At 55.0% G+C, this 15,156-nt stretch overlaps 1 protein-coding gene across 1 annotated transcript; it reads right to left on the bottom strand.

The window, feature by feature from the left end:
- Positions 1–2,362: 2,362 nt before the first annotated feature.
- Positions 2,363–12,843, bottom strand: CkaCkLH20_10402 (uncharacterized protein; the record flags this gene model as incomplete). Its single annotated transcript, XM_038893116.1, has 6 exons — positions 2,363–3,635; positions 3,685–3,877; positions 3,932–4,132; positions 4,189–4,366; positions 11,114–12,611; positions 12,671–12,843. The coding sequence occupies 6 exons, from the start codon at positions 12,841–12,843 to the stop codon at positions 2,363–2,365; spliced, it is 3,516 nt and encodes a 1,171-aa protein (XP_038741526.1).
- Between the last annotated feature and the right edge of the window lie 2,313 nt (positions 12,844–15,156).

Genomic DNA, 15,156 nt, shown 5'->3' with positions numbered 1-15,156 from the left:
GGGCTTAGGCTGCTAAGCTCGACGGCATTGAACATCCCTTGGTTCAGAGCCATGTAGAAACTCCCCGCGAAATACTGCAGTTGAGTCGAGAGTGTGTAGTGACTTCGCGATGTAGTCGGTGATGCTCGATGGCGTCGGCACTGGCCGTGGATCAACGGTCCGGGACTGAGTCTCCATACGCGGCGAGATACCAACCGCGCATCGGTAGCAGCTAAACTTGAACGTGATCAAATCAATCCAACCGCTTCAAAGAGGAAGAGGCCGTTCCACTGGGCTCGGCAACATCTCCAAATCTCGATCACACCCACGAACCAACCCCCAAAAACAACGCAGATCATCCCCCCAACTCGAACAAAATCCAGATCAAAGACCCTTCTTTTTTCCTCCCGGGACGCCAGCACTAGCCAGCGCCAAGCTCAAGCCCCCCGAACCGCCCAGTCTCCGGATGCAGCCGAAGGGACAAAACAATGCCCATCCTCGAAACAAGTGGCCGCGGAAATGGTTGCTCCTCGAGGTATTCCATTCACTCCGTATCAGGTTCTCGCGGCAGTCAGGCGAACTAAACAAAGTCCCGGCGCTCTTTTTCGGACTTCATGCCCTCATCCCAACAATGAAAGGATGAACCTCGCAACGGCCCCACGTCAATACCGGCTTCAGGGGGGGACAACACGGACCGAGGCCTGGGCTGTTCGATGTAAGGTGGGAAAATTTGCAGTGCAATAAATTTCGCCTTAAGATGTCAATTCTCAATAACAAGGGCGGGAAAAAACAGCATCAAGACCGGAAATGACGAGATGAGGTTGGACGGCTCGCTACCCAAACTTTCGCGCTCGCGACAGGACGGCGCCTTAGCTCGTCATCTGTGGCTCTAAAAACCCTTGTGTCCAGTCGCGAATCAGGGCTCAGTGATGTGTAAGAGGAATTGGGGGTTCCCCGACTGGCGTGGGGACGGCGACGGGCAGAAGTCAGTAAAGCACATGTCGAGACATTGGGTAAGTGGGCAAGATGATATGGACAGGTTCTTGTCTGTTCAACTGGTGAAGTTTCCATTGTTTGGTTTGTTTGTTTGTTTGTACACTCAACGGAGGTTTTCCAAGACCCCCTCAGTGGAGTCGAGTCGCGCCGGAGCTGAACCCCGTCAGCAACACGGGATTGAGAGTAATCCGTAATTATTCGTAGGGTGCGCTTCATCACTCGGCCGGCGGCGTTCCCGTTCCCCGCCTCGTCGACCAGGTTGGCGGAAAAGGCATCAAAGTGCGGGTGAGGCATCAAGATAGCCGGATAGATAGATATCTTTGTAGATTTCAACTTTGATGATTCCCAGAGACGGGATGCCCAAGATCGATCTGCGTGGCGAGCAATTCGGAACCTGATCCGAAAGAGCCCAAAACCGAGAGCGACCTGACTTCCAGAGCCAAGAGACAGGCTGACGGCTGAACGTGGTGCATTGCTTCGTACGTGGGCCATCAGTCGTGCGCATCTGGCATCAACTGCTGGAAAACCCACACCGCCGCTGCACCCATCTGCACGTTGCTGCTTTCTGCATGCATACAGCTGCAGCAGGGCGCCAGCGACCGTTCGGAGTAGCCCGTCGACGAGACAGCTGACAGAGTCGCCGGACTAAGTGGGAATCTCTTATCGCGTCATGCCCAGGGCCTCGGGAAGCCTCCCCTCGTCTCCGTATTCGTCGTGTCTGGGGACTCGCCCAAGATGCGCAGATCGGCCTGATCAGGGCATTCGGCTCGGTTGGTTGGTTTCTTATCCGTCAGATTCGGTTTGGCGCTGCCAATCTCCCCCACAATTTCTCGTCCTTCATCTCACTTCCATCGCCAGACGCTCATCGTCGTCGACGTCCTTCATGTCGGAAAACCGAAAACCGTTCGTGTGTCTCGGGTTGGTCGTTTCATCTCTTTCCATTGATCTCTGTCCCCAACCTCGTCCCCATCCCCTCTGGTATCGTGGTATCGGGTCATCCTCTCCTCCGCAATTGATAAGTGCTATTGTACAGTGTCATTCCAGGGTAGAAGAAAAAGAAAATACGTGTGCTCGCTGTAGTGTTGGAATCGGAAACCCTTGACGCCGGCCACGATGTATTCGTGACGTTATGCCCTGAACCCAATACTCCGAAAATTCCATTCGCCCTCTCGTCTCCTTGATTGAGGTATCATTGATCCCATCCTGACAACCCGGGTAATCGCCTTCGTTTGCCTGCTCGAACTGGCGTTTTGCGGCCGTCGCATCGTAGCATCTTTTGTCGAATTAATATTTTGAGTATATGAAATGCCACTTGTCCGTGGCTCGTCGTAGGTAAACGATATCGTCGTTTCGTCTCGTCGCAGCTGGGCGTAACACGCGGGTCCAACTAGATGAGTGAGAACTTGGAAGGCGCCATGTGGCCCAAAGCCGCTGCCAACGCCGAGTGCGAGTCGGGGGCGTGTTCCGTGTAATGCATGTCCTCCTCGAAGTACGGCAGCACCTTGATACCGCAGTGCTGCTGGAAGAACTGAACGCCAACGCTGTAACGGTCTCTGCATCGTCTGTCCCAGGGATCGATCTTCAAAGGGCTGTGGAAGCAAAATGTGTGGTGTTCTGCGCCGCGAACCGGGAAGACGAGGCCGGCGTCCTTCATCGTATTCCATAAATCCAACGCTTCCAGCCGGGTCGACTCGCCGTTTGGCCACGCTGCTTGCAGTAGCTGCACGACAGCGTAGCGAAGCGACAGGTCTTCCGCGCTGCCCTGTCCATGGCGACCTGCAATCTGTCTCCTCATTGGTTGAAGTTCCGTCAGCAGTTTCTCTAGCCTCTCGGGGTTGGCGTGATTATAGAATATGGCCAGATCGATCCATGTCCTCGCAACATAGGGGTGTCGTCGTCCGTAGATGGCCTCGAGTTCTTCGGCAATAGTCGGAATGCAGCCCCAGACCAGCTCGGAAAGCGTGATCGGGCCGTGCTTCTGTTGCACTTCGTATAATGTCGAGAAAGTCTGTCGAAGAGGATGCGATCGTTCGAAGTTGGTCGTCGAGTAAGCGGCCAGGTACTTGCATAGCGCAGTCATCATGCCGGCGTCGCGGTGTACCATTCCCAAGAGCAGCTCCTGGATACCTTGGGGTGAAAGCTGCTTCAGGTCCATCTCCAAACGTTTGAAAGCCCTCATCAACAAGTGGCCGCCTGCATCGTGCTCACCCTTCTCGAACTTCTTGTTGGCATCGGCAAACATGTCGCTGGAGCCGGCGCCCCATAGCATAATCGATGTCCATCCAATCTGGCGGTCCGTCTCGACCTCGAACTGGCGACAATGCAAGAACGCCTTCCTCATGTTCCCGACGATGGCTTCCTGCGCTCGGATCAAGTCTGGTGACTGCAGATAGCCCGGAGCGGGGGGCGGTGTCGGGGTACGGCATCGCACATACGCCGGAAGCTGAGCTGGCGTTTCGAAGTCGACGAGATCGTATTCGGTAACTCCTTTCCTCTTGAGATACGTGCCCAAGTTGACGACCCTGCCGTTTCGAACGAATTCGGAGACCTTGCCCTCGGCGTCGCGTTGAAACTTCATCGAGAGCAACCTCTTCACCTCGTCTTCGGTGTTATTCTTGACAAATCCCCACTGAGAGAACCGTGTCTTGTACATCTTGGGCCTGCGATGGTGAGATGGTGTGTCTGTGTTACATTGATTGTTAGACCTACGTTGCTTGGAAGCCATATTGATCAGCCATGATCTGCATGACTTCTTTGAGGGGTCTCCTCTCCTCCAAATACAATGTTTTGATGGTTAGCTTGAACGACTCCCATGCCTCGGCGGGGACCTGCTCTCGCGACGGCCGACTGCCTGTTGCTGGCTTGGGCGTGGGTGGTGGTGGTGCGACGCTGGGCTGTCTGGCTTGGCCCTGCAAGGAGTCAGAAGATAAGCTTTCTACGCTGTGTTGGCACGTACCGGGAATGATGTTGATGGTGGAGGGCCAAACGGCGTTTGCATCCCACTTGGGGTCGGACGCACAAGAGTTGGGGCAGGTGTTGGTGCCGGGCTGAATGACGACGTTGCCGGGCTGAACGGCGTGGGTGCGGGACTGAACGGACCCGGGCTGAATGGCTGAGGAGGCGGGCTGAAGGCATTTGGAGGAGGACTGAAAGTAGTCTGTGGCGGGCTGAATGTATTCGATGAAGAGTTGAAGGTGTTCTGTTGCGACGAACCGAATGGACTCTGTTGCGACGAACCGAAGCCCTGTAGTAATGAAGCAAAAGGATCAGGTTGCGATGAATTGTTGAAGTTAGTTTGCTGTGATGAGTTGAACGTGTTCCGTTGCGATGAGTTGAACGTGTTCTGTTGTGATGAGTTGAACGTATTCTGCTGTGATGAGTTGAACGTGTTCTGTTGTGATGAGCTGAATGTATTCGGTTGTGAACTGAAAGCGACAGGCTGAGGTTGGGTAGGTTGTTGAGGCTGCTGAGGTTGCGTTGGCGGGGCGGGGTTCGAAGGACCAGAACGATTGTTTCCGTCACCAAATCTTTGATCCGGTGTGAATAACGGGATGTTAGACGGCGCCCGATCTAACACGGGCTTGGTACTCCTAGGCACTGGTGGACGATATGACTCCGGGGCACGAAAGTAATTGGGCGTTGCTGGGCTGTTGGCGACAGGACTTGTTATTCTACTCATCCCTGAAGCAGAAGCACTCATGCTCGTTGCGCTATGCATGCTGCCGTGCATGCTGCCAAAATGCGCCGATGACGGGCTCGCGATTGTCGGGCTTGCGACAGAACTCATCGGACTCATGACCCTGCTACTGCTCGGCGGTGCAGCACGTTTCCCTTCAAACCGAGCGATCAAATTTGATACTCCGGGCCCAGCAGGGCTAAGTTCGTCGAGCTCCATCCCGTCGTTCTGTTGCTGTTGTGGTACATGGCTCATCGAGGGGCCGGCGTTGAAGCGCGCCTGTTGCGCGCCAGGCGTGGTCCATTCCATTGACGAGGAGAAATCCCTCTGCTGCTGCTGTTGCTGTTGCGGCGGGCATGTTGAAGAGCCGCCGATGCCTTGCGGCATGCCAAACCTGGGATATGGTTGACCTGATGTGTTGAGAGTGAGGCCATGCTGACTGCCTCCGTATCCTGAACCAGAGGGAGCACCGCGGGGCTTGTCCCCAGAATGATTGAACATCGCGGCCGCGTCCGTCCCCCGATGGAGCAGAGGTTCGGACCGCTGGCTGTTGAGTTCAAGACTCGGACGAGTCAAAGCTCCTCGGTAGGACAGGTGCCTCGTGTCGTCGAATGCGATTCATCCAAGAAGCCCAGCGCGCTGCCCTGGTGGCAAGGCAAGCATCAATTGCCGTCAGATGGAGGGGGCTGCCACTGGGCCTTCAAATGAAAGACGAGAGCGTGGGAGGAGACCGAACAAAAGTGCCCATGATCGTCGCCACATAAAAGAGAAAGCCTCTCTGTCTCTCTGGCTGCCAAGTTAAAAATAGAGCGGCAGAGGAGAAAGCGTCATGGTCCAGTGTGGTAACCGATTCGAAAAGATTAAAGACTGAGCGAGAGCCTGAGACGGTTGGACTGGCACTGGTCGGGAAAGGTCAGGCTCTGTCTGGCTTGACAGGTCGGATTAGGACAAGGACAGGAACAAAACCGCTGGAAGAAAGGCGAAAGGACCTGGACTGGGCTGGATCGGACGGGTCAGAATTGGACTGACAGACAGACGGCAGGCAATGTTGTCTCCTGTAAAGAAGAAGGATGGGGGAGCCGTCACCATGACTCCAGATGCAAAAGCAGCACGTCTCGCCGTTATGGTAGGGCTCTCTCGCGCTCTCACTCTCTCTCTCTACTTGTCTCGACGACGAAGACCACTTTCCGCTGTTGAGCTGGTATTGGTCGGCGGTCGCCAAGTTCCTCCGTGTGGTGAAAGCTGCAGGCAAAAGTTCCTTCGCCTAATTTCCTTAACAAGGAAAGCGAGCGTGGCACATGGGTAGAACAAGCCCGTATCCCGTCCCCTTGGGGGGCAGCTCTTCCTCTCAATGATAAGAGGGCCTCTCTAGCAGCAGAGCAGCAGCTGGGTCCGTGGAGCTGCGCGAAGGGGGGGAAGAAGCGTTACATGGCCAATGAAGTTCTGGTAGTCTCCCAGTCCGGGCGTCTGCTAAACGAATGGGGAACCATTCACGACCGCTCTCGCTGCTTCGGAGCGGGCGCTGGCGGCCAATTTGACCGAGAGGAGATTTGGGGGGCCCTGAACAGTTCGGATGGGAGAGCCTGGAGGGACGGGTTCCTATCGAGAACGAGGAACAAGCTGGGGGGTGGAAGTCGGTTGGTTCATCCTGTGTGGTTGGTTCAGTGGGTAAGCATCGCATCGCGTACCAGCGCCGGCGCCGCTCCCAGTTCGCCCTACTGCGTCCAGCCTCTGGTCTCCGGCGCTGGTCCAGGAGACCCCCAGGATTTCGTCCCAAGTGTATCCAATGGGTGATGGGTAGCATGTCGACATGCTGCGGTAGGGCTGTGAGAAAGTGGTTGGAGCGCACCGCGAAAGACACAGGCGGACCAGCAATTCCAATTTCCAGGGTGGCTAGGAGGCGGGGAATCGTGACAATGGTGCCACCACAGTTCTGGATTAAGAAGGTGTGAAAGTGACCTGGCCGGCCTAAAAGACGCCAATGACTGAGTCCTGACTCAGACCACCAATCATCATCCTTCTTCGCCAGTATCCTATCGACTAGGCCCTCCCCCTTTTCGGAAAAGCCGCGGTGGGAGTCGTGGGTTGTGTTTTTATCAACTCTGTCGAGTCCTCTGGTTTCCGGCCGGGCAGCCTTCCGACATGGTCCTCGGTCCACATCGCTTCTCAGATGAAAGGCGTCGCTCGCCGTCGCGGATGAGTGATGGGTACCTCTCGCTGTTCGGCCTTGGTTAGCCAAGCAACCAACGCCAGCTTGGCCAGCCGTCCGACAAAAGCTGGGGGAGGTGCTGCGGGCGGAAGACTAACGCCGTAGAAGCTTGGTACATGTTCCAACGGCCTTCCACCAAGCCGTACTGGTGTCATCCGATAAGCCTCCCCGGGGGCACGGCCAATGGCCGTGATGCTGTCAGAGACATCCGAACGAACGCCGCTCAAGGCTAACCCGTTGAGTAAGTTGAAGGCTGCCATCACGGATGTGCCATTAAGCCACTTCCAATAGCCGGCGGCGGACCTGGCCAAGAAGGCGGCTTGGGGGCGATTTCCCACGGACTGGCCGCAAGACAAAGGAGATCTCTGTCTAGGAGCGCCACGATTCAGACTCAAATGCCAGCCGCTATGTGAAATTGGCATTGAACTGAAGTATTGGGCGGTTTTGGCGGACGCGGGGCCGCTGGCCAACATGTTTTCGGCCGGTGGACCACAGCCCATAATATCCTTGCTCTCCTGTCAAGGCCGAGGTGTGGCCAAAGCATCGACGACCTCAAACAACGGGATCTCTTGCTCCAAAGGCCTCTCTTTCTCTCATCAACAGAGAGCGTTTCGACTCTTCAGCCTCTGCAGGCCACCGAAGGCTGCTGAAAACAGCGGTATGTCTGCGTCTTAGCATACAGCTGCATGTCCTCGGAGGATGCAACGCAGGTTGCCGAAGCCTCCCATTGCAGTTAAGTGCCGGGTGTCAACCACGCTTCTCGAATTTTCGACCCCATAATCCGTGCAGCCAAGGAAACCCCTGCGGAGCGTCTCGCGAGCACGATAACCGGCGGCGGGCTCCATGTCAACCTAAAATGAATTTCAGCTGACAACAGTCTGACTGTCAGAGTGTTCCCAAGACAGATTGCAGTCGGGGACCGGGGAAATCAAGGGCGTTGAGCCGGACAGCGGTAGAAAATGCCCGGCCGAATGAGACCGCAATCGATGCGGCAATTGCTCTCCATATCAACGTGGGTACTGCCTCCCGGCGACCAAACCCCGTGAGATCCACGGCGAGAACGACGATGCCGTCAAACATTTGCCAGCAATGAACGCAATTTTCATCGGGGATGTGCCTGAAGCACGACTTGAGGACACGAAGACGTGCTGATGTCGCCATCCCACCAAGACCAGCCTGTAGATGTCGTCCCCGGGATCCATCATTCAGGGCACGCGAGCCGAGTGGCTCTGGGCGTTTGTGATCGCCTGGGGCTTATCCACTCTTCGGATGTGAAAGAGTGCTTTCCATGGAACATGGAACTTCTCGAATGCATCCAATGCAAAGTTTTTCCCATCGTTGAGTTGTGCTACAGATTGTCGATGATGTCCGCTTCGTCGATTTGGGGATGGACGTCAGAATTGAGGTGTGGCAGCCACGAAGCGATAAGAGGCGCCCGTTTATCTGCCCAACAGGTGCCAAATCAGCTCAGACCACGCCGCGAGCTGAACGAGGATATCTTCGCCGTACTGTGACAAGTCGGATCATTGTTGACTGCGGCGCGCGTTCCGTCTTTGAAATACGTGGATCGAAGTGGTCCGGAAGATAAGACGACAGAGTCCCACCTCGTTCCTTTGGGAAGGTAGATAGGGTACTTTCGCAAAGTCCCCGTCACGCCAAAGACCTATGCTAACCGCGACGACGACGGTTGTTCCAGCTTCACCGAGGCTGCCGGTGGCTTCTACCGGTGACAAGTCGGAGAGCGATGTTTGCCGGAGCCCTCCAGGGGGGATGTTACCCCAGAGTAGATGGAGTTGCGGACGTGTGTGTCAATGCAGAATGCAAGAGGTATGGCCTGGCCGAAAGTGACACAGAATCGTTGTCGACCTCGCAGATGATGCCTCTTGGCAACCATTCCAGTAAACAGTTCGTTCGTTTGACACCGGCTATGCACGGAAGTTGCTGGACTGCCGATCCTAACCTGCTCCATCCTCAAATGCAATCCGGGGTTATGGTTCGCCTGCAAGTCCGATGTCACCTCGAAATCGTCGTAGAAAACGCGATGGATGTTGGTAGCGTCTAGGTTTGGAATCTCGACTTCCGTATCTTGCAGACGGGTGTGGACTGGCAGACGACAATGTTAGCTTCACTCGTGTACCATAGCTTCAGGAGGGTTGCGAACTGTGGTGAACGTACAGGCCATTCTCCCATTGGGTCTGAACGTATGTCTATCAGGCCAAAGGCCAAGGGCCTATGGCTAGCTGATGGTGATAGGGTAGTAACTGGTGATGCGAGACCACCCTCGACACTCGATGGCGGTAACTGTTGAAGCTTCCTTCGGCAAGAATCTGGTCTGTGTTCAATCTACCAAGTCTTCGTTGGTCTTTTGCTCGTGAGGCCCGGTGCCCTGCTGCAGGCAAAGGCAGCGAGAGCTTGACCAGCACAGGAGCGGGCCCAAATGATGACGATTGCCTAGAGCGTGGGGGCCTATGTACTTCGAGGAGGCTTGCAGACATGCTCATAGGTATTTGGAATGTCGTGTTGAGAGTGTTGTAGATTCCGCAGACATGTCGTCTAGGCTCCCTGGTCTGTCGTCTTAGTAGGGTCCGTGTTGGGTAGCGTAACCCATCCTTAGGTCGTTGTTGATGGACACCCGCATGCTTATCAAGCGTTCCAGTACCGTTCCATCCAGGCCACGCGTGAAGATCAGATCAGCTTCTCAAGGTCTCGGGCACCCGATCGTCGACGAGATCACACGAGAGGCCACATAGGGGAGGTATCGTCGAAAGGGGTGTCGAGCTGCAGCTTTGCTGGTTTCGCTGGCAGGGCAAGTGGAAGAATGTATGAAGTCGATGGTGATTCTAGAAAGGACCACAGGAAGAGAAACTTTCAGGAGCAAGGCCTTTCGTCTGCTGGAAGTCGTGACTGCTCGAAGGGAAGGTGCCCTTCAAGACTGCCTTACCAAAGCGGAAGTCAAGTCGCTCCTTCCTCGAAGTCAAAACTTTCGAAGACGATATGGCAGCTGCTCAAAGCCACCTTAAAGACATAACTCCTTCGTTTTGCATAAGTCAGTTATGCCACATAGATAGATACATATTCATTCACCACGAGACCAATTACCCATAGGTATCGTGAAGTCCGTCTGGCCTGGCCAGCATTACACGGAATATCACTCCTGAGTTCTTTGAATGTAAAGCCTGATATTCTTTTAAATGTTACCAATACCTCCTGTACTTTACGATTTACCGCTCAGGTCATGGACATGGTCACGAAGCCAGGACAAGATATTTACCTCGGAGGGACCGTCAACGCATCAAGTCCGAGTCTTGTTTCGCATCTACAAGAGCTATCAGAGTTTGAGGTGGCATACGGTCTACGAGAAAAGCCACCTATGGCATCAGTTAGAGAGAACATGTAAGCATAGAGCTGAGAGCCCCTCGGAGTATGGATCTGGCGCGGAAGCCTGTGCCCAAACACCAAATGTAGCTACAGCCTTCTTCTTACGACTGTTTCCATAGTACGAGTAGAACACCTGTCTAGAAAGACCAAGCGAGACCCCTGAATGTAGGAAGATGCTGCTGTGTGCTCAATCGAAATGTCCATGAACTACCTATGCTACGGTCAGGGTGTGCCGGGGATATCTAGTCACTCGTGTGAAGCACATGTCGACTGTGTACATAACACCACAATCTGGAGACGTCGCTCCTCAACAGAACTTTCTATACCCGTCTGACTTGGTCCAAATAGATATAGAGACACATGATCAGACGTCAAGTACTGCCTGAGTCTCTCTGCAGGTCCCTAGAAGCCCGCTTCTCTCACTTCAGCGAAGAACACTGCAACAAGTTGGCCAGCAAGAGGGTCTTTACGGCCTCTTCCTCGCCACTAGACCGCTCACACATCTACAAGAAGGCAGGACAGACGACGGAACCACGTCACCAAGACCAGGGAGAGATGAGTGAAAAAATGTCCAAAGACATCAGATATTGTGGGGTATAAGACCTATCTAAGAAACGCCGGAAATAGAAACCCGACCGGGAGATCGCCGTCCCCCCGGACAAAAGCAATAATGATACAGAGTGGTGGATATATATGTACACGGCCCGAGCCGGCCCCGACGTCGGATCTAGACGTCTGGCGGAACAATGCAAGTAAGTGCTTAAGAAGACGATGCTGTGCTATGCTGGTACTCTCAAACCAAGACGTAGAGGGCACAAATCTGGGCAGGGGTTAGCTCTGAAACGGACAGTCCTCGCGAGGGGGAAATTACTTACCATGCTAAGTCCCATGACCATGGAACACCAAAAGCAGACGTTGTTAAGAGTCTTCTTCCCGCGCACCCACTTGGTGCGCTGCAGAACGACGATGGGCAACTGCAACATCTGGGCCACGAATCCGTAGCCGCGCAGCTTCTTCGTAATACACGCCATCACGATCTCGTGGCCGATAGCGGAAATGAGGAAGGTGATGACGGTGGCGGGGAAGCGGCCGATGTGCGGGCGACTCGCGCTGTAAACGTGGCGGCGCAGGAAGCTGTACACCGGGATGTTCCACTCGCGCGAGAACTCCATCCAGTCGGTCGAGTTCCACCAGTCGGAGTAGAAGTGGCGGTCGGCGAAGTGGGTGAGCTCGGCGAAGGCGCCCAGGGCGTACTCGAAGATGACGAGGAAGACCAGGAGGAAGGTGAGCATGAACGGGAAGAGGAGCCAGGAGATGCTCTCTGCCAGGATGAGCAGCGCTTCGGAAACGGGAGGGGCCGGGGTCGTATTGAGGCGCAAAGAGGCGTCTGTCAGAATTGGGAGGATAAACTCCTCTGAGATGACGGTCAGGAGGGAAATGCAGCCGAAGACGGCAACGATCTTGGAGATGAGGTTTTGCCAGTCAATGCGGGCTGTGCGAGGGTACTCGAGCTCGTAGCAGAGGGTCGGGCAGAGGAGGTAATCGAAGTAGTTGGACCACGTCAGGTTTCGGGGATAGGCAGTGTTGCCCATGGGAGAGGTGAGCTCTTGGGCAAGGTCCTCGCGGAGCTGTTCGATTTCGTCGGACGTGGACGTGGAGTCGGAGTCAGAGCTGGTGGCCTTCGCATCACGATTCTTGGGACTGCTGACGGTTCCCATCGGGTTGTCGGGGGTCGGGTAGAGGTAGACCGGGTCCTTGGACGCGGTGGAGGGGTCGTCGAGATCGCGCAGGCGCTTCTCCGTCTCGCTCAAGTGTCCGTTGTAGAAAGCCCAGCTGTGCGTCTTCATGAGCAGAACCATGGTGTGCAAGAGCAAGAACACCTGCGCGGTCCAGGTCCACTCAAGCACGAAGGGCACGGCGATCCAGAAGACAAGCCAGACGACCTGGTAAATGCTCTGGACGGCCATGCCGCCGTTCTTCCACGTGAAGGCGCTGTTGGCCGGGGCGGCGCGCCACACTCGGTGCAGCGGCAAGGACACCAAGGTGCTCGCGACCATGAGGAAGTCGGCAATGGCCAAGTGCCAGATCTTAATGGTGAAGAGCGTCCAGATCTGGACGCGCATGGGGTATCCCGTATCCTTAATGTTTCGCAGCATGGTAGTGATGGCCATGATGGCGAGACCGATCCAGAAGAGGTTGAAGAAGCCATGGAAATCGCGGTAGTCGGAGCTTGGATCGAAGTGGGAGACGCGGCTGGCGAACTCGATGGTGGGGAAGATTCGTCGACGTTGCTCAGCGCGAGCTTGCTTTCGCGCCGAGGACAAGGACTTGACGGAGGGAAGGGCATCGGCGGGAACGGGTGTCGAGCGGCCACTGCGACGATGATAATCAGCTTTGTGTTGGCAGAGGCTCCAGCTAGAGGGGAGGCTTACCTTGTTGTGCCGCTCGTCTGGCCGGTTTCCGACAACGGGGTCATGCCATTGAGCTCGCCGACGGAGCTATTGCTGACAGTTCTCGCGAGTTGTGAGTGTTGAGGCTTCTTCGGCCTCGGTCGGAGGACATGATCGTGGGTACCGCCGTTGGGCTCGGCCGCTGTTGATGCCATGGTGTCCGGATTGTTCGGGGTAGAGTCGGAGCTGACGCCGGTCGTTAGTCGGGAGGCTTGAGTGTCGTGAAGCTTGTCGCAGTCGGTGCGGTATCTTGCAAGGAGAAAGTCTAGCAAGTGAGATCTGGCAGTAGTACAATACTCCGTTGGTCGGATGCGTAGTACGCGGCCGTGGCGGCAATCGGAGGAGGGGTTGTGGTACGAATGGATGATGCAAGCGGCGGGCGTCGTTCAACGGGATCGCATCCGGCAAAACGCGACAGCGACCTGACGGGGGAAGATGGGAACTTTTTAGGTTCGTCGGGAAAAGGAGAGACGGAGACGGTCTCAGGGTCGCATTTCAGGGGTCGCCATTTCCTCGGGTAGTGTCCGCGTATCTGAGGCGACGTTTCCGAATCTCCAGTTTGTATTTCCTGGGCGAAAGCAAGGAGCTCAGGATGCCCACTTCGGCTTCTGCACGTCAGGTCAGTCGTTTTGGTGACTTGTTGGGGGTTCGGCTTTCGGGTCGCACCTGCCTACCTGCAAATTACGCCAGCCTGCACGCACTTTCCCGCGTTGAGAACTTGCGGCCACCTTTACGTCACCCCCCACGTGATGCATTCCAAGTGGATCCCGGGCCGGAGTGGGGTCCACGGCGTGTTTTGGCCAATCACGGACACATAAAATCATCCCGGGGGGCCGCTCCCGGCGATCTCGACAGGGGTGGAGACGCCCGGATTCCGCAGTTCGGCTCCGTGAAGGTTGAAGGAGGAGGAACTTGCCAACGTCATCTTTACCTCTTGATCAGGGAATCTTGCTCAAGTGAGTATCGAAGTCCAGTCTTCAGTTATCCAGCTGACCCATTTCTGAATTGCAGTCTGACGCGAAAGGAATCCGAGGGCCGTGTGGATCCGGAGGAGCGGCTCCGGGTGATATCTCGAGCATGCAAGGCTTGGAATGCATATGCACAGCCGCGACAGCCCTACGCGTGCAACTCATATGCGTTGGAGTATTGTTGGATGGCGTTGACGTCCGACCTGCAATATCACTGCTTTTAAAGTCGGTGCCTATTGCGGTCCCATCTCTGACTGGACGAAGATGTGATCGGCACTGGCGGTGCGTCTTAGCGCCAACGTCAGCATCCAAATTCGATCTCCCAGTAATAACGGTTCCATCCTCATTGAGCATTGCCACGTCGCTTGTTTCCGACTTTCGCATGTGTGGCCTCAAGATGCCCCGTTGCCTCCTCGTCTGCCGAGGAAAGGGAAGCGTGGCTGGAGATGTTGCCGGCATTGCACTGCCCGGCACGTGGGAGAACTCAAGGCTTTCATTTAGGCTCATTCCGCTTCACGTTCAAGCCACGAATCCACACACCGGAACTACAGACGACCAGCGTGCGTATCCCAAGTCTGCGATTGCTGTTGTCGCCACTTGCGAGCGCCGACCTCGTTCGTCCCAAGCCTCGCAGCGATGGTCCGATATCATGTAGTCGCTAACTGTCATCTGATAGTCGCTAAGCTAAATAGATAGTGTTTCAATCTTGAGTACATGCTCGCCGAGCTCTATCAGTCTCACTTCCTACACAAGGTTGCGGTCACCTGGGTCCAAACAAAATCATGGGCAACGCAGTCAATCCAGACCTCAACACGCTTTAGGATCCAAACCATTCTAGAGCGGATTGTAGGTGGTCACTTACTGTCTCCCCAGTAAATGTTAAGGCTGCTATCTAGGTCTCACTAGGGGCAGCGCCACCGCTCAAACCAAGTCGAAGCTTTCAGCATAGCATCGCGGCACACAGAGGCCTTGACTCGCCAGTTTGACAAGCCCTCCTGCTTGGGACTGGTGTGATCTCCGAGGCATGACAAAAGATGCACAAAAGTGGAAGTCCAGATAAAATTATCACTCATGAAAGACCATGAAGGAAACCGTACAGTATAGAGTGACCAAGTAGGAGATTCAGTAGTTTGATCGTGTTCCGAGTTCCGACAAGCGATAGGCTGCTATCGAACTGGTATTCATGTTATGCAATTGCACAACTTTCGAACTTCGAGCATCTTGAAGGTTTTCTCATCAAAGCTGAGATCTTCATGTACTAGCATTGAACAACAAGATCATTACCATCGTTACTGTCATATTGGGATATCGATCTACAGCGCTTCTCATGCAAGGCTTTCGGAGTCTAGAGCTTACCGCGTTCCAACGCAAGGAAAACAAGCCATCCTGACTGCTAGTACTTGAACTCTCTAGACGGACCGCACCTTATGTTTAGCTGCTCAGCTGTGTAAAGAGCTAGGCCACGAGGGCTGCTTTAGCGTATGCCCTACCAGCGACCGC

Source organism: Colletotrichum karsti (genome assembly GCF_011947395.1).
Source record: "Colletotrichum karsti strain CkLH20 chromosome Unknown Scaffold40, whole genome shotgun sequence".
In the NCBI taxonomy this organism is placed as follows: domain Eukaryota; kingdom Fungi; phylum Ascomycota; class Sordariomycetes; order Glomerellales; family Glomerellaceae; genus Colletotrichum; species Colletotrichum karsti.
Note: the sequence above shows the minus strand (reverse complement) of the source record. Positions and strands in the feature narration are given on the sequence as shown.